Source organism: Lissotriton helveticus, chromosome 1_1, assembly GCF_964261635.1.
Source record: "Lissotriton helveticus chromosome 1_1, aLisHel1.1, whole genome shotgun sequence".
Lineage (NCBI taxonomy): Eukaryota > Metazoa > Chordata > Amphibia > Caudata > Salamandridae > Lissotriton > Lissotriton helveticus.
The window spans coordinates 40,770,902-40,798,619 of NC_136057.1; the positions used below are offsets into that span (position 1 = coordinate 40,770,902).

General features: G+C 46.7%; 1 protein-coding gene across 1 annotated transcript in view; it reads left to right on the plus strand.

The window, feature by feature from the left end:
• Positions 1–27,391, plus strand: part of NDUFV1 (NADH:ubiquinone oxidoreductase core subunit V1) — a 62,322-nt gene extending 34,931 nt beyond the window's left edge. Inside the window, exons 5-11 of the mRNA XM_078677935.1 lie at positions 2,166–2,349; positions 11,982–12,171; positions 17,758–17,970; positions 19,124–19,290; positions 22,344–22,425; positions 23,809–23,954; positions 26,322–27,391. Coding sequence (XP_078534061.1) covers positions 2,166–2,349; positions 11,982–12,171; positions 17,758–17,970; positions 19,124–19,290; positions 22,344–22,425; positions 23,809–23,954; positions 26,322–26,405 — 1,066 coding nt within the window. The 3' untranslated portion in view covers positions 26,406–27,391. The remainder of the gene's footprint in view (positions 1–2,165; positions 2,350–11,981; positions 12,172–17,757; positions 17,971–19,123; positions 19,291–22,343; positions 22,426–23,808; positions 23,955–26,321) is intronic.
• The last annotated feature ends 327 nt before the right edge of the window (positions 27,392–27,718 follow it).

The following is a 27,718-nucleotide window of genomic DNA, read 5'->3' on the forward strand; positions in this document are numbered from 1 at the left end:
CGGCTCAGTTCGGGGCACAAAGACCCGGCCATTGACCTGGGCGTCTAGGGAGTAGCTCCGTATGTCTGAGACCTCCAGTCTGCCCTAATATACCCGTTGAAGTTTGCGAAGTGTTATGCATGGTTTGCCACGCTCCCACAGAATGTTGCGTTGTTCCCCCTCAATCGCCCTGAAGAAGGTATCTGGGACCTTGTATGTGGTGTTCTGCAGGGCATAGAGTAGGCACGGTAGGGGCATTATTTTAAACAGCACTGCTCTGCCCATGAGGGATATTGGCAGTCCTTGCCAGTGTGCTATGTGTCTGCGCAACCTTGCCAGTTGGGAATGTATAGTCAAGATTAGGAATTCCTCGGCTGATCCATTTGCCTAGGTATTTAAACTTATCGTGCTGCGTCAAGGCAGCTCAGTCAGTTGTCAGTGGTGGGAGTTCACCCAACTGGTGGAAAATGAGGGATTTGTCCCAGGTTATCTGGTATCCAGAGTAGGTGCCGAAGAGTCCGAATATGTTGGAGTCTCCTATTGCCAGGAACAGAAACCTACTCTCTTAGCAAGAATAGAAGATATGTATGGAGAACAGAGCCTTTTTATACAGCATGAAGAATTATCCCTTAAGTGCTCCCGTCGGCCGTTGGCCGTCGTGAGCACTACCTGGCTGGTGCTGCGAATGGCCAACGCCCGACGGGGCCCCACCCGTTTCTTCGAATGTTCCGCACTGGCGCGGAACGCTCGAAGCAGCTGTAGTGTTAATATTGGATTGAGATTAATTGTATAAACGGATGTTGAATGTTGCTGCGTTCCATCTGTTCTGTTACCATTTAAGTACCCAGTGTAACAAGACTCTGTTAGGTCTGTTATTTCTTTGGGTGCTGGGTTTGGTGACCTTTAGGTCAGCACAGCTTCTTAGGCCCCCAAAGTTGAGCAGCTTGGAGCCACTGGACTAGACTGGGGGAGTCGCTCTACTAGGAGCCAGTGGCGTATGCTTATGGTGATGCTCAGGTGAAGTTTGAATGGTGTGTTCGCTTGAATACTGGCAGCAGGATTTTAGATTACTGTGATTTTTAGTATTTTTGAAGAGGCGTTTAGTAATCCCAGAAAAAGATTCAGAATAGGTTGGGTGGTTACTGGGCACAGTCATTAGGACTAGGGAGGTTAGTACACTGTTTAGGCCAAGGTGTTACGGCCAGAATAGCTCGCGGGTGGTGGAGTCGCGTGGTGGGGGGTTTCATTCAATAATATACGTGGAAAAACAAATTACCTTTCTGCCGGCCGGGTCCCGAATCTTCTCGGCTCCTCCTCCTGCTCTCTTGCTTCTGGCAGGAACAGGAGGCCTCACTCCCCTCTGCTAAGCCAATTATAACGCTGCAATTGCAGCGTTGTGATTGGTGGGGACACCGCCCAGACAGGGGATTATGGGGAGACCATGATTTCTATGCAAGCTGCCTTGCAGCCTGCTTGGAGAAAGGGCAGAGTCTTTGACTGGTTTGGGCGGCCACAGAGGGCAGACCAAACTGTCATTGCGTCCTCAGGAGTGGGCACACCACTCCTCCTCGTTCACAGAGCAGCCCCGCCCACCCGCAACAAAATATAAAAAGGTAATAGCGGGAAGTTATTACCAATGTTTCTGCTTTTCTAACTGGGAGAAAGCAGTGGGGTGACGCTCCTCCGCCCTAGTGGAGGAGCCGCCCCTGAGGCCAATGTGAGACCAGGAAGACCTTGAATGTTACAGTGGGTGGGACCCTGGGTATGTACGAGTGCCTGCTTGTTTGGTGACTAGTTGGGTGCCTTCGTAGGTAGAATTGGAAGGGCTGTCGGAGTTGTATAGGGAAGACCCTTGTTGGTCGCTCGAATGAAGGTCCGTTACTTAGTTTTGAGGCGATTGTGGATGTTCCTCTGGGGTTTGATGGTCAACATGCTCAACGTGATTAGGGATTAATTATGCTATTTACACTTCAATAGTTTTCACCTTTCTTTTCTCGAGGTTACTCCTCTCCAATTTACTTTTCCCACACTTTTTGTTTCTCGTATGATTGCCTTGTCAAAAAACTCCTCTCTCTCTCTCCATGTTTCCTGCCAGTCTCTTCATCTCATTGTAACTTACTCTGCTTCTGAGTGCCCCACACATGTTCTTTTGCATTTACGGCTCCACTTTGACAACTCTCCTTCAGGCCCAAATACTTGGTGGTAAATGCAGACGAGGGTGAGCCGGGGACCTGCAAAGACCGAGAGATCATGCGTCATGATCCTCACAAACTGATCGAAGGCTGCCTGGTTGCAGGGAAGGCCATGGGCGCGCGTGCAGCTTACATCTACATCCGCGGCGAGTTCTACAACGAGGCTTCCAACCTACAGGTGAGCGGGTTGAGCATTGAATGTTGCAAAACAAAAGGGTTGAAGAGGTTGCTAGTGGATGCTAGAAAAGATGTCGTAGACGTCCAGCCTACACGTTTCTACTGCTGTGGAAGAGAAAGGCTAACTAAACGGGTAAACAAGGCTGTAAGGAGGTGGGTGGAAAGAGACAGAAGTGGTGGCAACAGAATGGACCTTGTAAGTCTGCTTAGTAAGTGGTTGTTATTGCTGTGGGTGCTTCTCTTTGGTTATGTTTTTTCTCTGGCAAAGCTCCTTATACATTGAATTGAGGATATGTTCTATCTCCTGCTGTTTGTGGTGCTAAAATATCTGCTATCACTATCGGAATCACGACTGCTCCGATCAGGCATAGAATAAAAGACATTCCGAGCAGACTCTTAAAAGACGGCTTCCTACATTTATTTATTTATTTATTAACAGTTTTATATAGCGCGAACATGACCCATGGGTATCGGAGCGCTTAACATCATATGGTATGGGTTAAAAACACAATGTACATAGAGCAGTAAGATCTTACAGACTTAAATAGTGTCATTTTAGACCTAGCATCTAAATAGCTAATACAGGGGAACAGTAAAGGGTCGGAAATGAATAAGACATGAGTTAACAATATTCTGAGGTAGTGTTTCTTTAAGGCTCTATCATTTCTATTCCCATATTGGGTATCTGGTCATCTAATCAATGATAAGTCTTCGGTGGCGCTTGTCTTGTCTATGGGAGGAACTTACTCATAAGAAAGATCTTAATTTGCAGTGTTTGTAATTTTTCTGATGTTTGCGGGAAGGGAGTTCCAAATTCTGGGAGCTACGCCTGAGAAAGTCCTCTCATATGTTTTTTTCTTCCTGAAGATGGGTGGTTTCAGGAGCAGATAGTTGGCACTCCTGACAGGTCTGTTTCTTCCTGAAATTTCTATCTTGTGGGCATATAGAGATCATGAGCTGCAGAGCTCTTTTAGGATGTAAAATGCATATTTTATGCACTGAAACAGACTAATGCAGATTAATTGGAGTTGTGAACATGATCAGTCACTTTGTATGCACATTGTAATACAGACCCTCTGATGAATCTCTCAAAAGAAGACTGCCCTTGAAGGTGGAGGACTCTTGCTGGCAGTGGTCACTGTACTGCTGGATTAATGTGCCCTTAGCATTTGACCCTGGTTATTTTACTCGAGCCTCCATCTGTGCTTTTGCCTCTGAATCAAGTCCATTAGTCTCTGAAGAATCTATAGTTAGCATTATAGACCGGCTACATAAACAATACATCTCTTGTCAATATTATGTGAATAAACTTGGGGCAGGCCACACCTTTACTGACAGGTTTGTTACTCTGACGTTACATACATGTTTTAAAAAAAATGTGCAGACATTGTAGAAGTTTAGAGGCTGTAGTTAAAAATAAATAAATGCAGTCACAGAAAATGAACAAACAGCTGTATCTTAGTTTGGGCTTTAAGTTTGGTACAAATGATAGATGCAGAAGTTTGCCACTGTGATTGTCACATAGCAACAACCAGAATAATGGCAATTGTAAACATGTCCACAAGTCAAAGAGGTTCCAATCGTTCTCATTACCATGCATTTGTACTCATTTTGACTAAGCAAAAAGAGATTGTTAATTAAGTTAATTAAGCTAGAAAGGAGGGACGTTTGAGTAGTGGCATGCACGCCATTTACTGCATCTGGAAATCTACCTCATGAACGCTCTGCCCAGATTCCTGGTGTTTCTCAGCTTTCCCTTCATGTTATGTTCAATGTCTGGAAAAGCAAAGTTTCAAGCATGGAAACGGTCAAAGGTTCTATTGTTATCAGGCAGAGGATCCTGTGACACACCGATCCTTGTGTAGCCCATCGATCTCGTTATGTGGCAGCCAGTTTGGCTCATTTCGATATCAAGGCTCTAAGGAACATAGAGTACGACCACTCAGTAAGGTTTTTCGTGCTGCCACGCGACTCTTGGACCACGCCGTACACTTAAGTCCTGGTCATTTTGCAACATTGTTTCTCAAGTGCTTTGGCGATCTTCATTATTCAACTCGCATGTTTTAAAAAAAATTATGTTTGTATTTGTGTTCAATTCAGTTCTTTTGTATCTGTCTCCTTATTTAGGTTCCTTTTTCTTTCATTTCTGTTTGAATTTTTATTTTTTGGTTCTAACTAGGCTTAGTTATGACATGTAATTGGACAAAAGTGAACTCTGCTCATCATGAGAGTGCACGCACGGCCCTTGAGCATATTACAGTATCTTCAAGAGCGAGCCCTGTAAAGAGTGGAAGGTGAAAGCCATGAACCATGCCAAAAATATCACTCAAAGTTAAGCAAGACTTCTGAGTACTCTCACCCTTTATTGATGAGATCATTACTCAATAGTTGAATCTTCTTCCAGGATAGAGGCCATCATTCAGGAAATGCCGAAAAGAAAGCACTTTACAGGAACAGTAAATCTGGATTCCAGTTCAAAATTAAGATTCTTTGAGACGAAAGCCATTGTGCTAACGACCTCTAAGTCCTAGAGAAGTAGTGCTGATGCTGTCACAGTCGTCTTCCCTGTCTCTGTTGGTGATCTTAGCATGGTGCCAACAAGAGGCCTGTGAGCGCTGTGGTGGAGCTAAGAGCTACAAAACCAGGTGTGTTGATGTAGAGGAGGCCTTCAGCTTCTCAAATACAGCTCCTTCTTTCAAACTATTTGAGGGTTATTGTTGATTGCTGGGAATTGATTACAAAGACAAGATTCAGGAAGACCCTTAAAGTGTGAAGGTGACCCTGGCACCGTCCATCAACGACCCCCCTCTGATGAGACTAGCCTGATGTAGGGCAGCATTCCTTCTTCAGGACACCTGTGAAGGGCCACTAATTAATTCACCATCCTTCTGCAGTAGGTCTAGATTGTAAGACCAGCTTTTTGACCCTTCCATAGAGTTCCTTTTTTAGGTCTCGCCTGAGACCGCGCAAGCTGTCTCTTCGAGACATTTAGTAGGTGGCTTTTAAAAGTGCCACCAGAGGCTTTCCTGTCCTGAAGCTTGCGTTCATGAGCGCGGGCCACCATCTGTCTTTCCTCCGTCTGGCTGTCATGGCTCATAAAGCACAGCACTCTCCCAATCCCTCGATCTGCCCCTCCCCACCTCCTCGTCTGCTTCAAAGGGTTTCATTAACAATCCATTTCCATTTTTACAGACTTGGATTGGAAATGTTGCATGGTCTGCAAACTTCCTTCTGCACCATTGTTTTTTTCTGACATAATTTCTAGGGTTAAATGTAATAAAAATTCTTGTGCTCGCTGATAAATATTAATAACTTTGTTTTTATGTGTCGCCAATAGCCGCAGTGCACTTTCAGCAGTGCATGATCTGTAAACTCCCCTCTGCACCATAGTTTTACTGATATCATTTTTTGTGTTAAATGCAATGAAAATTAATTGTGCTCGCTGTTAACTATTAACAACATTGTTTTATGTCTCATGTCTCAACAATAGCCACGGTGCACTTTCAACACCTCCCATTTATATGTAAATATTGGATTTCCTGATCAAAATATTTAATGAGAAGAAGCATTGAGGTATTACAGAAAGTAGTGATGCGCTATTTGCTTAATCAGATACAAAAAATACCATAAATTAGAAAACGTATTCAGGGTTTCATTTATTGACCATGGTTTGATTGGTTGTGGACAGCTTTACGCTAATTATATATTATATTTTCTCACACAGTCAGCTTTCTTGGTGCAAATAAAGTGCTGTGCTCTGTTATCCAGTTAGACAATACGAGCTCATATGAAATGAGCCTATTTTACCTGGCCCTCATGCTAAACAGCCCTGTCAGCACCCACTCTATGCTTTCACCTTAAGCCGCCTGCCGTCCCTCAGCCACCCTGTACACACACTTCTGCACCCTGCCGAACTTACCTAGCCCCTGCCACAACCTATAACCTCTCACACCTACACCACCTTCTGGCACGCCTTACATTACCTCTTCCACGCCGTACAAATCCATCAGACATGCACTCTAAACCTTCACCTGCACCCTTTCTACCCTCAGCCATTCCTGCACATTTATCAGCCGCCTACAAAAACAGCTTCTCTCAAAACTCCAGCGGTTGCAGAACGCTGCGGCCCGGCTGATACTCAACATCCCCAGGTTTGAGCGGTGGCCTCTAAGCTTAGAAATCTTCACTGGCTACTGGTTGAGAAACTAATCCAATTTAAGCTGGCATGCCTGGCAAATAAATCTATGCATGGGTCAGGGCCGCATTTCTTGATAACAAACATGGCACCCTACAATCCAGCTAGGACGTTGAGATCTAGCAGTGCTAACCTCCTCCGCATCCCCCGTTTCAAACAACTAAGATGGGGGGGGGGGGGGGGGGGAATTTTCTGCTGCACTCAGCGATAACCTGGAACAAACTCCCTGCAGAAATAAAAAACAGCTCATCTCTGCAAATTTTTAGAAAGTACATAAAGGACGTGGCTCTTCTCTGGGTAGCCTGGCCCAGACTCCTGCTCGACTCACCCGATGCCCTCCGCTCAACAGTCTCAGTCATGTCAGCGCCAAGACGCCTGCGGGCATTCGTGCGCTCTATAAATCCTATAATCAAATCAAATCTGCAGCAGCCCCGGCAACATTGCATGGATTACCCACTTTGTGCTCATTCTCAACAAAGCTCTGCACATCCTATTTCACACTGCGCTTCATTGGCCACTCTCAGCCTGTGCTGTATTAATGCTTTGCATGCCTCTGCTACTGCCAAGTTGTGCAGGGCCTTCGCTACATTTGCACATCTTTGGCCATTCCCTACCAAATATGATCTGCCTAGCCTTTCCCGAAAGCTCTATGCACCGCTAATCTCCCATTCTTCACGTTGTAAGCTAAAATGCCCAATTCCATTTTGCAGACTGTGAGCAAAAATGTGCACTTATGCCCACCATTGTTGACTTTGCTCGCTGCCCATGCTCTGCAGTTACCCTCCCTACAAACCACCATTTATGTTCTATTAATGCCCTGCACTCTTCCAGGCAATATTTTCACCCTACACTCTGCAGAGCGTTTCTACATCTTGCATAGCTGCTGTCGAAGCTCTCGGCATTGCTCGAAACAGACTGGCAATACTCACTACCATGATGCTAACCCTCAATCAGGCTGTGCACACACTCTTCCACGGACAATTTTCCTAGACACCCGCCCGCCTTTCATCCCTTTTTCCGGTTGCTACTTTGCACTGTTTGCCCTTTCCCTAATTCTCTACCTCTTCGTTTTTCTAGCGCTCCTCTCTTCTTTCCTTTTTTCCTACTCATCCATCTTGCCTCTTCCTTTTTTTGTCTCCTTCCGCTTTTCTCTTCCCTTCTTCGTTGCGTGTTCCATGACTGGGGTCCACTTACAGGAAATCTACTTTGAAGCGAGAGCGTTCGCGCTCACTGTTGTGTAACTGAGCCTTCGTGTGGCCTGTTGTGAGTGAGAAATGTGCCGTGGTAAATATACCTTTTGACGAGAAGACTTTGTATACCTCTAGCCTAGTAGTTGTACGGGTAGTGAGTTCCTAATACAAAGAAAAACTCTCCCATTGAATTACCCATTAACCATCAATTTAAAGGAGTGGACAAATAGATGCATACATGAGTAGTTGAATAGTTTATATAGTCGGTATGTGGTTAATGGGTATATTCGACAGAATCACCCATTGCCGCAAACGTATCCATTTTGTAACTTTAGCAGGCAGACAACCCTTTATGCATTTGAATAAATGGCTGCAGGGGTTGCTGGAGTGAACAGCAAGCACCAATGAGCATTGCGCCAGGAGTAGTTATCTTCCTGCACTTTTGCACTCAAAAGCGCTTTTGATCTTCTACAACACGGACGCTACAGAGGCTGCAGGGGCTGCTGGGAGGGCCTACGTGCTCTGACGAACATCGCACCAGTTGGCGCAACCGTATGGCACTTTTTCGATAAAAAGCGCAGTTGATCTCCCGCAGTGTGGTAAATGTAAATTGATACTTGTATAGCGCACTACTCACCCGCAAGGGTCTCAAGGCGCTTGTACGAATACCGCTGTGGAACCCATCCTGGCTTTCCCTGTGAGGTGTCCACTCCTGGGCACCCCCAAGGTGGAGGCCAGGCATCCTTAGCGTTGTGGGGGCCGTTGTGGAGATTAAGCAAGCTATTGCCAGAGTTGCAGAGTGGGACTCCATGATTGGAATAGGCACCGAGGGGAGAATTATCAGGTCCGTGGAATTTTGAGCCCTAGACCCGCCGAGGCGGGGAATTGAACCGTGGTCCCGGGCTAGACCTCTGCATCAGGGTCTGCCGCTCTAACCATTGAGCCACACTTTTCCACCTTACTGAGGCTTCAGGAGTTCCCAGATTGGACTACACACCACAGTGAGTATCATGCCAGGAGGCGCCACCTTCCACACTTTCACTCTCAAAAGCGGTGTTAATCTCCCGCAGCAGGGGACGTGCCCAGGCCCGTTCTGTGCCAGGAAGAGGCGGGGCAAAGCCACCCCCTTTGGTTCTGCATCCAAGGTACTGTGACTCCTTTGCTCAGTGGCATTTGAATATCTGCTGCTGGGATTGAGAATTGTTTTGATCATACCCAATTCTGGCTTTTTATACTTGATTTGCTGTTTTCTGGGGTGTCTCGTACTCTGAACTTTAGCTGGCTCTCTCCTTCCGTTTTTGAGACCCCGCCATATTTATGTACGCATTATGGGGATAGGAAAAGTAGAGGCATTTAATGTTACCAATGAGCGTCCTGGAACTAGCACCACTATTTTATTTAACTAATGCAGTGGGTGCTCTCTCCGAGGAAATCTACTACGCAGACGAACAACTAACTCACTCCAGCCGGCAACAAGACTTTGCATTGGAATTAGGGGAGCAGCCTATCCTGGCTGGTTCCTCCCAAAGCTGCTGTTTACTCATTGGGAGCCAGCAAGAGATACAGGATATGCAGTCTACAGTCCCTCTCCTGATCGAACATGTGCAGGCTGGTGGGGTGATTGGCGAAACCATGTCGAAGAGTAACAAGCATTGGCATAGCCAATAGGTCTCGCCTTTGGGACCTTATAAGTGTTTAGCCATGCAACAGTTGACGTTCTTGCACCAAGGATATTCTGCTGCATAACTAAATACTTAAAAGGTCTCAAAAGCGAGAACCTATTGGCTATGCCAATGCTTGTTCATTCTTTTTGGAGTTTTTTTAAATATAGTGCAAACTAGACCCAATCAGAGCGCTTTACATGAGCACCAGTTGCGTTACAGATGGACACGTTCATTTTTTTTTTTTTTGTTAGGCACGCAAGATTAAGTGATTTGCCCCGAATCGCAGGTTGTGGAGCACCCATGCCGAGACTCCTACCAGTTCCCCAGCTTCGAGGTTGTCGGATTCGCAAAGTCATTTTTCAATCCATTTTAATTTGTGGAGATATTTTTTCATTTTGATGCAAACCATACACCGTCATCTTTGTTTGCAAACTAAAACATTAGTGAGGTGTTACATAAACTACTTCAGATGTTGCGTGATGTAGATATGTAATACTTTCATTCTATGGTAACATGCATGATGCTGTTGCAAGTGTTCCAGCATATGTAGCTAGTGTTGTAGGAGAAAAAATGCAAATTACAACTCAGCCACAGACTGGTAGTGTAGGTTTACAGCCGCTCTGCCATAGGGGTCATTGGAGTAGGTTGGGATTTCTTTTTACAGTTGCAGCCTTGCTTTTTACAAATCATTATGTTCTGGTATGTTGGACAAATGGAATAAATCCAAGGCTGCAAGGTCCAGAATGCACTGATGTATTAAATAAAATCCCAGCTTTGATAAGGTGTCCCGGCAATGTAATCATCTGGCAGCCCCATTATTCCTTCTTTGATTTGGAATTTGGTTGTTATGGAGTTTAACCCCTTCGCTGCGGCGGCATTGGGGGAGGGGGGCTGCAGGGCGCTCCCATGCTCGTGACAGAACCGCTCCGTCACAAGCCTCGGGTGGGCTGTGCTTGTGACGGAGTGGTTCCGTCACGGCCCCGCCCGCTCAATAGTACGCGCCGCGCAGGCGCGCTGAGCGGGCCGTGACGGAACCGCTCCGTCACCAGCACAGCCCACCCGAGGCTCGTGACGGAGCGGTTCCGTCACGAGCAGGGAGGGGTTAAAGGACCATGGTAAACAGAGCTGGCGTATGCGATCATGACAAAGAACGGCTTGCCTAACGGGGCTTTGCTTTGAAAAAAAATAGGCATGGCGTTGCTTTCTCAGCAGTAGGAGACAGTTGTTACACAAATGGAGTGTCTTGTTTCTTTGTACCTGGGTGGGGGACCTGGTGGAGCCTGCATTTCTCGGAAGAGGGTGGTTTTCATATCTTCTGAAGTTAGCCTGGTTGATCTTTCCAAAACTCGTCAAGATTTTTCTAGAGTCCGTAACCTTTGTGTATTATAAACCTGCCTCCTTACATCTGAATTTTACCCTGTAGATTGGGTAGGGTGACGTTTGAGTTGACACATCTGATAGAGATTTGGCAAGGTGGAACTTCTATAGTTTATCTGGACCCTTACTCCAGTGAGACTATACAGCACCGTCTGTTTAACTTTACTCTATTCTACTGGTAGGAAATGGCGGAAATTCACAGCAACAGCCCTGTCCTTGTCTTTACCAACTGAAACATATTGGAGCTGCCTGATGTTTGTTTCCTTTCCATGGCTTTAGATTTGTGTTTCAGGGAAGCCCTTCTGTAGAATGTGCCCAGCCGTGTCTTGATTGGTGCTCTTCCCTCCTGGTGCTTAAGTTGGTGAAACCCCAGTACTGGTACACAGGTTTCATTTGCAATTTGTTCTCTTGACAGTGAAGTTGATGTTTGCTGAAAAACAGGAGGCGAGAATGGAATAGAGCAGATGTTCTTTTCAGTTTCATACTATGTTTGAAACTTTCTTTTAGCGATTGTCACCATTTTGAGGCTTCGATGTTCCGCTTTGCATTACCTACAATTAGTTTTTTACTTCCAAAGCAGATTAACAAAAGGCATCTATTATAAAGACCTCAATGTAATGAAAATGTTGAAGGACATTTGACCAAATATGTTCTGAGATCCCATGTGTGTGGTTATTTAAACACCATTTAAAATTGCTGAACTATTAGTACAGTTCATGAAGTATGTTTTTTACAGCCACCATCTCTCACTTGTCTTACTCTCAGTATGTTGTATTCCTTAAACATCACCGTCATTGGTTCTCTTTCAATCTTTTGTTCTGCTCCTCTGTGTTGCAACTTTGCTCTGTCTCGTGTTCTATGTCCCACTTTCCTCCCTCCATTTCAGTTTAAATTTAATGCCCACCAAACCCCTTTATATACTGCCTTGCTTCAGACTTTTCGATATATTGTCTCTGTTTCCTTCTTTTGTTTTTTACACCTTCTCAAAATGTCACTGTTTTTAGCTAGATCAGACTTGGCACTCCCATTTTCTAAATTTCCATCTGCATCTCCTCAAATCTGTATGCTTGCAATCCTGCTTTTATTGTATATTTTTTTTTTTACTGGTCTCAAGTCTCCATGGAATTTCCTTTTTCTTCCGCATCTGAGATTTGGACTCCTTAGTTTTTTACCATGTTTGTCCTTCTGCTGTCTCTCCCTCCTGCAGGTAGCAATCCGTGAGGCCTATCAAGCTGGCTTCATTGGAAAGGACGCCTGTGGTTCTGGCTATGACTTTGACGTCTTCGTCATGCGCGGGGCAGGTGCCTACATCTGCGGCGAGGAGACGGCACTTATAGAGTCGCTTGAGGGGAAGCAGGGCAAGCCACGCCTGAAGCCCCCGTTCCCTGCTGATGTTGGTACGTCCCACAGTGAACTTCTTTTCATTATCGTTCTGTTATTTGGCTTGTTTATAGTGCATTTTTTAGCCACTTAATGTGGGCAAAGGGGGTGCAGAGACCAATACATCGGACAGAAAGTATGCAAATCAACATGTAGTAAAATAAAGGTCAGTAGTGATGGAGCAGGGGGAGGGGTTGGAGGAGCGGGGAGAGTAGCCTGAGTTTTGCCTCTGACTGGAAGATTCAACAAATGGAAAATGGAGCAGATGTGGGTTGGTGGTCCACACTCAAGACAGAATGGAATTTCTCCTGAGAGAGAATGTATTGTATTTGCACAGTTCCGGTAGATCGAAGTATGTCGTGTAACGCATCGTTTTTGTGAACATTAGGAGTCAGTTTGGCACTTGTGTAAACTTCCATTTTGATTGCATTGGGATCTGATGTCTTTGCACAAGTGAGAACCCTACACACTGCCCATCGATGCCAAATCCACGCTGCCAGTCAATGCTAGCTTCTCATGCTGTTTACCAGTAGAACCTTTTCCTACTGTTCACCAGTGCCAGCTCTACACACTGCCAGTCAGTGCCAGATCCTCATGGTGAGCCCCAGTGCTTGTTTCTTGCACTGCTCACACATGCCAGCTCTTCACGCTGTGCACTCATCATTATGCCTGCCAGTCCTAGTTTCCCACCAGTACCAGCTCCTCACACTGTTTACTAATGGCAGCTTCTCATACTGACCACCAATGCCAGCGTGACATCCTTATAAAAGAATGTCCTCACACTGCTCACCAGTGCCAGCTTCTTACACTGCCTTCTTTTTCTGCTTGTCCTCCTGGTCACCAGTGCTACCTCCTCACGCTGCCCATCTTTGTCCGCTAGTCAACTTGCTCACCAGTGCCAGCTCCTCACGCTGCCCATCATTGTCCGCTTGCCCTCCTGCTCACCAGTGCCAGCTCCTCACGCTGCCCATCATTCTCCGCTTGCCCTCCTGCTCACCAGTGCCAGCTCCTCACGCTGCCCATCATTCTCCGCTTGCCCTCCTGCTCACCAGTGCCAGCTCCTCACGCTGCCCATCATTCTCCGCTTGTCCTCCTGCTCACCAGTGCCAGCTCCTCACGCTGCCCATCATTGTCAGCTCTTCCTCCGGCTCACAAGTGCCAGCTCCTCACGCTGCCCATCATTGTCAGCTTGCCCTCCTGCTCACCAGTGCCAGCTCCTCACGCTGCCCATCATTCTCCGCTTGTCCTCCTGCTCACCAGTGCCAGCTCCTCACGCTGCCCATCATTATCAGCTTGCCCTCCTGCTCACCAGTGCCAGCTCCTCACGCTGCCCATCATTCTCCGCTTGTCCTCCTGCTCACCAGTGCCAGCTCCTCACGCTGCCCATCATTGTCAGCTCTTCCTCCGGCTCACAAGTGCCAGCTCCTCACGCTGCCCATCATTGTCAGCTCTTCCTCCGGCTCACAAGTGCCAGCTCCTCACGCTGACCATCGTTGTCAGCTTGTCCTTCTGCTCACCAGCTCCTCACGCTGCCCATCATTGCCAGCTTGTCCTCCTGCTCACAAGTGCCAGCTCCTCACGCTGCCCATCATTGTCAGCTTGTCCTCCTGCTCACAAGTGCCAGCTCCTCACGCTGCCCATCGTTGTCAGCTCTTCCTCCGGCTCACAAGTGCCAGCTCCTCACGCTGCCCATCATTGTCAGCTTGTCCTCCTGCTCACAAGTGCCAGCTCCTCACGCTGACCATCGTTGTCAGCTTGTCCTTCTGCTCACCAGCTCCTCACGCTGCCCATCGTTGTCAGCTTGTCCTCGTCCTCCTGCTCACCGGTGCCAGCTCCTCACGCTGCCCATCATTGTCAGCTTGCCCTCCTGCTCACCAGTGCCAGCTCCTCACGCTGCCCATCATTCTCCGCTTGTCCTCCTGCTCACCAGTGCCAGCTCCTCACGCTGCCCATCATTGTCAGCTTGCCCTCCTGCTCACCAGTGCCAGCTCCTCACGCTGCCCATCATTCTCCGCTTGTCCTCCTGCTCACCAGTGCCAGCTCCTCACGCTGCCCATCATTGTCAGCTCTTCCTCCGGCTCACAAGTGCCAGCTCCTCACGCTGACCATCGTTGTCAGCTTGCCCTCCTGCTCACCAGTGCCAGCTCCTCACGCTGCCCATCATTCTCCGCTTGTCCTCCTGCTCACCAGTGCCAGCTCCTCACGCTGCCCATCATTGTCAGCTTGTGCTCCTGCTCATCGGCGCCAGCTCCTCACGCTGCCCATCATTGTCAGCTCTTCCTCCGGCTCACAAGTGCCAGCTCCTCACGCTGACCATCGTTGTCAGCTTGTCCTTCTGCTCACCAGCTCCTCACGCTGCCCATCGTTGTCAGCTCTTCCTCCGGCTCACAAGTGCCAGCTCCTCACGCTGCCCATCATTGTCAGCTTGTCCTCCTGCTCACAAGTGCCAGCTCCTCACGCTGACCATCGTTGTCAGCTTGTCCTTCTGCTCACCAGCTCCTCACGCTGCCCATCATTGTCAGCTTGTCCTTCTGCTCACCAGCTCCTCACGCTGCCCATCGTTGTCAGCTTGTCCTCGTCCTCCTGCTCACCGGTGCCAGCTCCTCACGCTGCCCATCATTGTCAGCTTGCCCTCCTGCTCACCAGTGCCAGCTCCTTACGCTGCCCATCATTCTCCGCTTGTCCTCCTGCTCACCAGTGCCAGCTCCTCACGCTGCCCATCATTCTCCGCTTGCCCTCCTGCTCACCAGTGCCAGCTCCTCACGCTGCCCATCATTCTCCGCTTGTCCTCCTGCTCACCAGTGCCAGCTCCTCACCCTGCCCATCATTGTCAGCTCTTCCTCCGGCTCACAAGTGCCAGCTCCTCACGCTGACCATCGTTGTCAGCTTGCCCTCCTGCTCACCAGTGCCAGCTCCTCACGCTGCCCATCATTCTCCGCTTGTCCTCCTGCTCACCAGTGCCAGCTCCTCACGCTGCCCATCATTGTCAGCTCTTCCTCCGGCTCACAAGTGCCAGCTCCTCACGCTGACCATCGTTGTCAGCTTGTGCTCCTGCTCATCGGCGCCAGCTCCTCACGCTGCCCATCATTGTCAGCTTCTTATCCTGCTCACCAGCAGTGCCAGCTCCTCACGCTGCCCATCATTGTCCGCTTGCCCTCCTGCTCACCGGTGCCAGCTCCTCACGCTGCCCATCATTGTCAGCTTGTCCTCGTCCTCCTGCTCACCGGTGCCAGCTCCTCATGCTGCCCATCATTCTGCGCTTGTCCTCCTGCTCACCAGTGCCAGCTCCTCACGCTGCCCATCATTGTCAGCTCTTCCTCCGGCTCACAAGTGCCAGCTCCTCACGCTGCCCATCATTGTCAGCTTGTCCTCCTGCTCACCGGTGCCAGCTCCTCACGCTGCCCATCATTGTCAGCTTGTCCTCCTGCTCACCGGTGCCAGCTCCTCACGCTGACCATCGTTGTCAGCTTGTCCTTCTGCTCACCAGCTCCTCACGCTGCCCATCATTGTCAGCTTGTCCTCCTGCTCACCGGTGCCAGCTCCTCACGCTGACCATCGTTGTTTGCATAAACCCTGCACCGGAGCCTGTTGGTGGTGTCAAGTCTCAGGAGCAGTGCTAATTTGGCCTCCTTTGCCTTTGCGCTGATTGTGATGCTGCGTTTTCTCCTCTGCGACTTCTTTCTGTACAGTTATTCTAACAATCTATATCACCTGCTTGCTCTTTTTATCCTATTCTCCGTTTTGCGATTTTTCTCTCCTTACTTACTACTCCCATCATTACACTCTCTTGCTTTCCCGCTTACACTCTCTTCTTCTCACTTTCGTTTTTCTTGTTTTTCTCTTCTCTCGCCTCTTGTTCTATTCCACTTGTTGCCATCCGTCCCTCCTTTACGTCTTCTATTCACCCATATTTTACTCTTTCCCTTTAGGCATCTGTTCTACTTGTCCAACTTTAAACCTTCCCACTGTCTCTTCCTGCACCATCTGTGTGTGCTGGTTACTCCTTCCTCCTGCTCCCCAAGAGGACACCATGCTTCTCACTCTTTACATGAGCAGCGGCTCATGTAAAGAGTGAGAAGACAGGTCACTGCAAGCCTCTGGGAGAGCTACTTGTGCCTCTAATCCATTTACTTCTGCAGGAGAGCCTCACCCTTCAGTCACTGTATTTAAGTCCTAAATAGTCACTGAACAAACCTATAGTCCAAAACTGAGTTATGGTTCATGCCTAAAAATTATGTGACGCCACTGAAGTGCACCAGTTCAAGGTATACACAGTACACGTTTATTTTTGCTAGCCTGCTTTTTTACCTGTGCCTTTGACAAATGATTGTTTTGAACGTGAGAGGGATGTTACTTATGATTCACGTTTGGTGCACCATTAAACATAACTCGTGAATGTTAGTGGTTTTACGCATTTATGTGAAAACTGTAAGTATTTTTAACTATTATTTTTTCAGTGTATTTATATAATACATGTGTTCCAAACCAACCTCCTTTAGCCTGAGACCAGACTAGTTTCCAACCCGCCATAAGACCGCCATCTCCCCCCTGGGTTTACTTTTGGCCTTGCGCAGCAGGGGTTAGCCGCAAAGCCAAGGCCAGTCTCCATCTAGCCACAGTTCTCAAAAATCTCACATGTGATTGACAGGATTACAAATCAATGAATCATGACGTTAAGCAGCAGTGATATACAAAAGTGTTAACCCTTTCAAACCCACCTAGCACCCTGAGTAAAGTTCTGTTTTAATGCTTGATCTATTTTAATGTTTGATGTAAATCAGTTTTGGGTGTATGCACAAGCACATTTTTCTATGAAAGTTCAAATACTGTAATACATCTTTTATCAACGTGTCCTCAACGTTTTACCTTTTTTCACTCTGCAAGAAAACTTGCCTTGCCAGACATCAGCCGACCACACCAAGCGATTGTCAAATGTGGTGCATTTTCCTCCCTCTGGTAAATTAAGAGGAATCAGAAATGCCCTTTGAAGGGAAAGTGTGTCTGAACCATAAGTAAACAACTTGGAAAAGGAAGTGTTTATTGCGCCAGGCCAAGGCATCCCTAGACAAGTAGGATCTCGACGATTGCTTCATTACTTTGGTACCCGCAGAGCTTTGAGGTTGAGCACAAATCCCACAACGCCAGGCGCAGTGTGCAAAGTGTCTGTTGGCCAAAGTAGAGCGATTCTAGCCGAGCAGCGAAAAACCAACACTATTGGCCTTGCCAGTGCTTGTTCAGTGCTCGTACTACATCCCTGTAATTATTTCTTTAGCTATGGGAGCTAGAAGCAATATTGTAGGTTCTCAAAGATGCCTATGCATTTAATTTGAAATAAAACAGGTACTTTTATTTTGCTTTTGTGCATTTATTTTATTTTAAGCAGGACATTTATTGTCTCCTGCCATACTGAGGCTCAGGAGCCACTAACCAGTGGTCAAGTTATTTCACATTTTGAATTAGACCAGTTAATGATGTTATAATGTTATTTTCCTGCAGTCGCAAATACGGAGTTCTTTCCATTCTAAATAACTGTTCCTCATTCTCCTCAAGGAGTTTTCCAAGCAACTTGAAATCCCATGCATTTCCCTTCTCTCTTTGCGTAGGTGTCTTCGGCTGCCCCACCACCGTGGCCAATGTGGAGACTGTCGCCGTAGCTCCCACTATCTGTCGTCGTGGCGGAGCATGGTTTGCAGGCTTTGGTCGGGAAAGGAACTCTGGCACCAAACTATTTAACATCTCTGGACATGTCAACAAGCCATGCACTGTGGAAGAAGAGATGTCTATCCCACTGAAGGAGCTGATCGAGAGGCATGCTGGTGAGTGCACCTAGAGCTTCACGACGGAATGTCTGTCTTGAGCTGAAAACCTGCAGCTCTTACTGTGTACTCCAATTGGGACACACATCAGATTGAACTGTTCTTATTCTCAAAACACACACGTCTCTTTGTCCCCAACTTGCACAACCCCTGATTTTCTAGTACAGACTCTTAACAACGTTCTGTCGTTGCACCTCAATGCTGGCTGTCACATCCTGACTATTCCTGTACTAAATCCCACACCGGAACCTCTGGTGTGACTTAAGCTCACTGCTGAGATCTTCTGCTCTCAGGGAGCCCACACCGCTCTACCAAGGCAATGCTACACTTACCAAAAGCACCTTGCGGTTCCAGTTGTGTGACTCGCTCACTTTCACTTACAACGCCTCACATCTGACGTGTGCATCACCCCCTGCTTTTTCACTAGCGGAACCCACACCTGTTTTGTCACTGCACCATAGGCCTTATCTGCCGCTATCTTCACTAGCAATAGCTGGAAAACAGGTAAAAATAGTGACAATTGGATCTAATGGAGGAGAGCTAATGAAATACAGTTAACTAAAAACAAAAATTCTTTTTGTTTTATATACATTTTTAGACAAACTTAAAAGACAGAGCCCTGAGGAGAACCTGAGAAGTGATATCATCGGGTTTGAAACGCGTCGGCACATAAAGGGAATAGACATCAATTGTTCAATAGACCAAGGAATTGATTTATGGTCTACTGGAAAAACTTGTTTCATATTTAGTTGTTGTTTATGTAAACCTTTAGTCCAAACGTGATTTTGTCTTGAAGGGAGTGTGAGTAGTAAACACACTGTATGAATATGAATTGTTTGTGTATATACTTTTTTTGTATATTATATATGTTGTAGAAATGTACTGTATGTATGTGTAAATTGTCAAAATGTTCAGTGTCCTTTTCACACATGAAATAATGAAAAAAATGTAAACAATAGAATAAAAAGGTACAAATGAAATATACCCAACAAACCTAGAAGTATCACTGGGTTGTTTTTCCTTAAAATTTGAGGATCTAGAGAAGTGTGTAGTTGGTAATTTTCCTTTCTATAACCGCTATCTTCACTAGTAGCACGTCTCTAGATTTGATAAGATTCCCTTTGTAATGTGGCTTTGCTTCTTTTCCATCCAGGGGGGGTGACCGGAGGCTGGGATAACCTTCTCGCAGTCATCCCTGGCGGCTCATCCACGCCTCTTATTCCCAAGTCTGTCTGTGAGACGGTGATGATGGACTTCGATGCGCTGGTACAGGCTCAGACTGGCCTCGGGACTGCTGCTCTCATTGTTATGGATAAATCGGTAAGGACTGAGCTAGTCGTATTGTTTAATGATAATCCCTCCTCATACACTAGTTGCACAGTAAAAAAACGCCAAGTCTGCTTATGCCACAGTCTCGCACAACCCCTCACTGGTCCTAGCTGCTACTCCTGTTGTTGTTGCCCTGATAACTCCAACTACTTAAAAGGAAGCCCTGCTACACCGCTTAGCACCAGGATCTGCCCGCCTTTTGGGGACGCGTCCACCTATTCTCGTGGCAGCGGCGGAGTGGCCAGGTGTGGGGCGCGGTAAAGTTTGGGGATTCCAGCTGAGGGGAGCCCCATAGCATCAGGCACTTGAGAGGGCAGCGCTTAGTGTGGCTTGTGGCTCAGCGCAGGGGTTGAGATGAGCTGGTGAGCGACCCAACACTTGATTACCCCTTGTGAGCTCTGTGACTCTGGGCATTTGGAATGCAGACTCTGGGATATTGGGACGCCCCCCATTAGGACATTCTAGCAGTGCTGATGCTGAGCTGCTTGAACGACTGAGAAGTCGCCAGTGTGCCACTCAGACTGACTTTGCTTGCTCAGGGTTTTAGTGGAAATCAGTTCCACCTCCTACTGCACTCACCCTCATCTCTAGACTTGGTGGAGCGAATAATTGATTGTGATCGGTAAGTTGGTTACATCCGTTTTAGGTCTCCTGAGACAGCACATGGGCTGTCACTTGCGAAACATTTTGTATTAGATTAAAGGGGTCTTTGAGACTGCCCATTGCTTACCATTGATTCACTCATTCCTTGGTTTTCATTAGTACTCGCATACCAGTTACGCTTTCTTTTCGTGTGTTTATCCTTTCCCCGGAGCATGGACCAAGTACAACGTCCTGTTATCGCCCAGTTTCCTTCCATTTGTTGTGTGTTTTTGGAGGTACTTTATTTTATTTTAGTTGTAGTCCTCCACAAGAATGCATATGTTTGCAGGTCCCCCTCCTTGTTTTTGTTACTTCGATAATTTTACTTCTTTGTTACTCTGATGATACTGCTGTTTGCACTCTTCCGTCCCTCCCTGTTGCTATGAGCACCCTCTCTCTCTGTCCCATCCAGCCTCTGTTGCTGAATGGTCCCTCCCATCTCTGTATTGTTATGTGTCCCTCTTCTCTCTTCATCTGTAAATTTGTTTGAACAGAGCAAGTATCTCAGGAATCATCACCCTACTATTGTCAGATAAGAGAACATGTTACAGGTAATAATCATTACTGCACAAGGGCACACAATGCTGCCTTGGGCAGCCGAGATCGCATGCCAGTTCTCCTGGCCCTACAGTGATTGGTCACCCCTACTTCTGAAAGGGAATATTAAAATGAAATGGTATCTGTGCACGTAAATTATTATAAGAAGATGGTATATTTTCTATGGGTCCCCTAATGTTTTGGGTAGGATCGCAGAAGTATTTAAGAGAGCAAAGCGGTGTCAGTCAGTGTGCACCCTCTTCTTTAGAGCACTGCCTAAGGCTTCAGTAATCACAGAAATATAAAACACATTTGCTTGCTTTTCTGTAATATTTTAATATTTAGGAAAGCATATCAAGTGTGCAGAGAGTTGGACTCCATAGTTGTCTGCTGCCCTCTTCATAAGTCCATTGTACATGGAGCGGTCGTCTAGGGGTGGGGGACTTGAGGGGTATTTGATGACCTCTTCCTCATGGCATTTAGGGTTGAGATCCTGCCACATGTCTTCGTGGTAGCCGAGACCCTCGAGTACCGTGGATTCATCTTTATTGTTATCGAATATTACCTTCTGTTCCTTTTCATGTGGCTCTGTTGATTAGGGTACTTTGATGTCCAGTTGATTGGGCTCTGTTTCCCTCTGCTCTACGAGATTTGGTGGGATGTGAAACTCTTTTTAAAGGGTCACTGAACTCCTCCTTCCCTTTTGGGAGTGTCGATATTTTGACTTTTCAAAGTAGGCAGCTCTTTCTCCTTCGGCTCCTTGTCCTTAACACCTTCCGTGTGCCTGCCAGCGTTGAGGGTTGGTTAGAAGGCTTCCCTCATTGGTGTCTTTGGTCCACACCCGGGCAGCTCTTATTGTTTATGCTATCCTCCGCCCATTAAGTGTTTTGACGTTGAGGCGGCCTTTGAGAACTTGCAGCCCCTTCCCTTTTGGGGTCTTAGTTACTTTTTTCTGCTTCTTTTCGGAGTCTCTCACCACCCTTCTTACAACCTTCAACTTCTCTGCATCAATGACTCTTTCCTCAACGTCTGCCTCTCCTCCTTCTGCTGGCTTGGCTTCTCAACGTTTTCCTCTTCCTCTTTGCTGGAGAAGCCCGGTTTCTTCAGGGACTCCTGTGTCCACAGAGTATCGGCTGTGGCGTGGTGTGGTAAGACCTATTTGAGTCTCACCTTCAGCTCTTTGGGATGAATTCTCTGCAGGACTTTCAGTCATCTTGGTCCTTCGAGAGGCAAAAGTTGTGCTGATCTCTCTGCGCGACTTGTGATGGCAGTTGGGGCAGAAATTAAATGGGGTGTCCTCCATGTCCCCTCACTGCCTCCCACCTCTGCATTATCCAACCCCGTGGTGTTTATCGCCAGGTTCCACCCATAGGGTTTGAGAAGGTTCCCCTCCTCTGCTGTTGGACCTTTTGTAGCCCTCAGTGTTTTCGGTGGATAAGCCTCTGTTTTCAGTGGTTTCTTAAAATTCTTTGGAGCTTCTCCATCTTGCTTTGAGACCCAATGGCGGAAGAAAGAATCTTAAGATGGCGACCATGCACAGGAATCTACGGGACGCACATCTTGCATCGCACAGAGAATGGACGTACTAGCAAGAGAGCGAGCGAAGAAACACGGTTCTGGACTCAACTTCTAGATGGCAGAATATATGCGGAGCGTGTGAATCCAGAAATAGATTCATGCTGCATAGCTGCTGTTACAGGTAAATAACTTTTCTTTGTGCCTTCCTCGAGCACGACCTGTTGAATTTGCTGATGTTTTACATTTTGCGTTTTCTTCATTGTATGTCTGTTTTCATGCATCCTGCTATCAGCTGTATTTTATGTACAATATCCTTATTTTATGGGTCCTCTCCCTTCCTTCCACAGACTGACATTGTCAAAGCCATTGCTCGCCTGATCGAGTTCTACAAGCATGAGAGCTGTGGGCAGTGCACTCCGTGCCGCGAGGGTAGGTTACCGATGGGCTCTCCTGAGGGCATTGATGCAGGTCTTGAAATGGGTGAAAACCCTCCCTGGGTCAGTAGTTGGTACAGAGAAGCACAGGCTGCAGCGACTTTCAGAGACACGAGTGTGTGCGCAAAGTGACCGAGGCATGAGTGCAGGGTCAAAGGGTAGTGTACTCTCTGGCTCAAGGAAATATCATTCACCACAGGCTGGGGCAGTATTATTCTTGCATAGTAGGAACATACACTATGTCAACTGCCTTACCTCATCACTGTGTTCATTTAATGAGTATGTCCCATCTATGAGACTGATATATCTACCTAGTCCTCAAAATAAAAGCTTTCATATTCCTTGCTGTGAAATATATCATTTAGTTTGAAAAAACGTTGGAGCTAGCTAATTCTATTTGGTTTTCCTGATGAGGACAATGACTTCAGTCTTTCGAGCATTCCTCTTGAGGTGGGCTCTAGATAATGTGAATAGGAACCCCAACCACTGGCACCTATCCCAGCCACCATCTAACCCACTGCCTCTGTGCCCTCTCCATTCCTGCTCTGCGGTTACTCGTCTAGCTCCATCCCCTCACGCCAAACCTAGGGCAGTTGAACTCCCTTGGTCTTTCTCAGTTCCAGCAGACCTTTTCCTCCTGCTGTCTTCCTTCTACCCTCCCTTCTTCCCTCTCTCCCTCCCTCCCTCTCTCTATTTCTCTCTCTTGCTTTCATCGCTGCCCAGGGCTGCTATTGGGTTCCGTTGGAAATACCAGACTGTACATACAAAAGTGACGAATAAGACCTTGTTCCGGGGTATAAAACTCATTCGGTGTTAGTTTAAGCCATGCACAAGGTTTAAGTCTTCTCTCGAACTCTCTAGGAGCTGATAACAAATGCAGTCTTACCATGCTTCTGTTCTTTACTTCTTCCTGATCTGCAATTCCCTTTCCGACAATTACAGTGCCCACTGCATACAACATCAAAACCACTCGCTCACAAAATGTGATCCCCTCTCCTTTAGATGTGTGTTTGTAAAATGAGACCTCCTAAAAAACTGCTATGATCTACCCCTTTTGCACCTCCACAGTTCATGGATTATTTCACTACCTCATAGCATAATGCATCAACCATCCCCGACCCACCTTTCTCTCCTCTGTGACACTCTACAGCACTCCGCTGCCTTTTGGCTTGTTTCATACTCTAGAAATGCCAAATACATATAGGTACTAGGACCACACCTACTGGCCATGTCACTGCTTCCTTCTCTTCCACTTTCTATATATAATATTACTGTTTTTGTTGTTTCTCATTCTCCCTGTCTCTTTCCCTCACTTTCTCTAGTATTCACTTGGTACCTTTTATTTCATTGATGGTTGCAACCATCCTCTTCTTTCCAGGTGTGGACTGGATGAACAAGGTCATGTGGCGCTTTGTCAAGGGCAATGCACGGACGGATGAGATAGACATGCTATGGGAAATCAGCAAACAGATCGAAGGACACACCATCTGTGCCCTGGGAGATGGTGCCGCCTGGCCAGTACAGGTAATCTAGCGCCTACCAGCTAACTGCAACATTCTTGCAGTGGTGTCTCAGCATTATGTTCCTGTGGGATACATAGAGGAGGTTCCTGAATAGTCTTGGAAATCCAGGGTAAAGTGCTTCTTTGGGATTTGTAGGCGAACAGCCAGCGCGGTTGATGTGGGTGTACGAAGATTGGAGAGTGTTTGTGTTGGAAGGTTTGCGCGGTGGAGCAAATGGTTCTTGAGGAATTCAGTCTGGAAGCGACTGCCATTATATGTGGATTACTTATTCTCAAGTCCCCACATTGGGGCACATTTTACACATGTTCAGTGCTTCTGATCTGCCATGTTGGTATCTGATTATGCCAAGGCTTCTAGTAGTGAGCAAGAAGAGGGTAGTGACGAGTCGGTAATGGAGATCCCTGGCGGCAGTAGAGTGTAGTGAAGCTCAGAGTAAAGAAAAGATGCCACAGTGCCATCATCACCAGGTTCATCAGCACTTTCCTACTCGCTGGGCTTGCATCCCACAACTTAAAGAATCTGTCTCGCACCACTTCCTAGAATACTACTGCTGACTTAAGCTTCCCGCCTCTCTCCTATCGCCAACATCCTGGAAGCAGTATTGTCTACCCAACTCAACCCCTTTTAGGAAGCCAGCAACCTTCTCTGCAACTTCCAGCTGTGTTCCCCCCTCTAAGAGACACCTGAACATTAGGACACAATTTCTCTGCCAGGACAGTGCTCAGAGCTGCGTTTTGATTTCCCTAGACCTGTCTGCTGCTGTGAACTCTGACCACAAAGTTCCTCCTTGCCAGCTGAAGGCTACATTTTGGCTGGAACAAGCTGTAATCTCATGGTTCATATCATTCCTCTCAAACTGGCATCCTCTAAAGCTCAGACTTTGCCTATCTAGAATCATATGACCTGTGGTGAGTCTCAAACATCCTCCATTTGACAGACCCTTTAACTTCTTTGTGGCCACCATTCCAATGATCTCTAACTGGTTTTTTATACAATGACAAGATTCTGATGTATATAATACTCCAGAAAGATCCAAAGCATAGAAGTCTTTAGAAGTCATAGACGATTGTCTCCAGTACTTCCAAAAACAGACTGAGAACTGGCTCTGCAGGAATGACACAATATGTGTGATTCTGATCATTGGCCCTGGTTAACCAAACCTACTTGGCCATGATCTGGCCTCCTTCTCTCTGCACTTCTTCAGTCCCTGCTAATTTGGTCCAAAGTCTTCAACAGTTACATCATTTTCCCTTCAGATTAATTCCATTAGCAAAAACATGCTTTTGTGTTTCCTCCTCCGTCGCCCCGAGAACTACTCCCATTACTTTGACCTCAAGCTCGAATCACCGCTGCCATGGCAGTAGCGTCAGCAACTCCTTCACTGGTGGCTATGGGGGGGGGCTTCTTGCAAGTCATTAAGTAAGTTACAAGGTGCACATAACTTCACATCACAGATCATCTGTGACACAAAATGCTTGAATCTCATGCCCCCACTGCACTGACTGCACATTGATTGAAGGATTGTTTTATAAACCCTCTGCCTGCTCCACTAATCTTTCCACGGTGCAGCCCTGGGCTGCGGCTTCAGATTGGTCACTCCTTAGAGCCCCCCACGTGCCAAGGTTGGCCTCCGTAAAACCACCTCAACCTGCACCCTCCTACAAAGAAGAGGTGTGGGGGAAGTTTCTACCCCTCCAAGGCTCATCCTTCTGGACCTCTCTCCCACGGCACCCATGCAGTGAATCCAACGTCGGATCTTTGGAAAGAAACTGAAGACCTCCTGTTCCTCCAAGCATCTACTCCTCAATGGCTCTACTTCAGGTTTTCTCTCTCTGTAGAATCATTTGGTTGTGTCAGCGTGTCATTAAGGCGTTAAACTAATTAAATTCAACCCAACGTTATGCTGCAGGGGTTACTCTTTGTAGTAATCTGTACTCCTCTAAAATATCCCAATACGCTCTGCGCAGTACTTGTCAAACTTCCTCAAGCAGTGTTTATCACGATCAGTTGGTAATGTTTCTTGTTGGTACCAAAACAGATATTTAAGTGAAAACGTACTTAATTTAAAACACTATACTATATATTTGTGTTGCCCCCAAAAGGCAGAACTTAAAAGTTAACGTAAGGGCCGTAAACCTCAATGGCCGTGTTCATCAGAAAAACCTCTTTCTTGTTGCAAGTGTTGCGTGTGCGGTATTAGATACATAAACTCTTTACTGTCTTAACTTCATCTTTACTGAACATTTCATAAGTTTTTAGATCTCGATCTCTGCCATTCAAGTTTTTGGAGCTGTAGTGGTGTAATCGCTGCTAAGTTAGACTTCTTCCTCATGCAAATCTAATGTGAAACTTGTCATTTCTTTTGCAGGGTTTGATCCGACACTTCCGCCCTGTGCTAGAGGACAGGATGAAGCAGTACGAGACGACGAAGACCCAGCAAGCACGGGCATAGGGCAGAGATGCCAACATGAGGCAGAAGCATTGAGGCGATGTCCACTTCACCATTTTTCTGACCCCCCCTTGCCCCAGTTGTTCATCGAAGAGCTGCTATTGTCCTAATTTGTTGTGCTTCTTTTATTTATCTTTTTCAAGGTATATGCATTTTCTGCTTGCACAAGTTTGCCTTTTGACCTGCATCAGAGTTAGGTGCATTTATTTCATGGTTGGGCTTTTGGCTGTGCCTGGCTGTGCACAGGCACTTTTCCGTTTCTTGGGGTTTCCTCGTTTCTCTTCTCTTTAGGGCCTGTATTGTGACTGATCCATCGCTCCAGACATACAATGAAAGCACATCTGATCACCAGTAGCATGGCAGCTTAACGGTTGTGCAATTGATCGATTAAAACGGAGCTCACTTTTCAGGAAAGCTAATTGCGTGCTACACAACTGCGGTTTGACAAAAGAAAGCCATCAACACAAACCCAGTCTGCCTTTCACTACGATCCTGTTTCATTATGTTCTTTGGGTTAATCCCTGCCGGGGGGACTGCTCTAAGAGCCTGTTTAATCGTGTTGTTTGGGTCAGTCCCTCCTCCCGGCACTCATGAGATTTCATTATCTCAGCCCCAAGTGTGCAAGGTTTCTGGGCCCTGTGTCCGATCCAGTAGTCTAAACTCTACAGCATCAGTGTTGAGTTCCAGGAGTTTTGAAATATACTGGTTGAGTGTGACTTAATTTGGTTGTGTTTAGGTGCATTTATTACAAAGTAAGATCGAAGTCATAAGACTTTAAAATCAGAAATCTAACAAGCTGTTTCAACTATGGCAAAAAAGTGAAATTGTGAAGGTTATGTGTTTGTGGAGCAAGATCTGGATGTAGAAGCGGACCGATCGATTGTGACCAACTGGGAAGTAGAAGTGTGGTGGGACTGTACATTGTCTAACTCTTGCCTCTGACTGTTGTAGATAGGGATTTAAAAATAAAAATATAATTTAAACTTTTATTACAAGCCTGCGTTCCTGTTCTCTGTCAAGTTAGAAAATTGAAATGTTCTTGTTCTCTTTGTGCTTCAAAACGTCACCTGTTTGTTGGTTTAAATGTAACTAATCTACAAAAAGCGCTGGTCTATATTTTTGGGGATTCAGTTGTATTTTAGTATTTGCAGTTGTTTCCTCTGTAGTTACACCACATATCTTTCACATGAGGTCTCAAGCTGGTCTGAATGCAAGAAAACACTGCGTCTATGTCAACATTTGCTGCCTGTGTCCGAAAGAAGAACATAGAAGGATCTGCAGGTTGCAGTGCAGGCTCATTAACATTCTATTTAAAG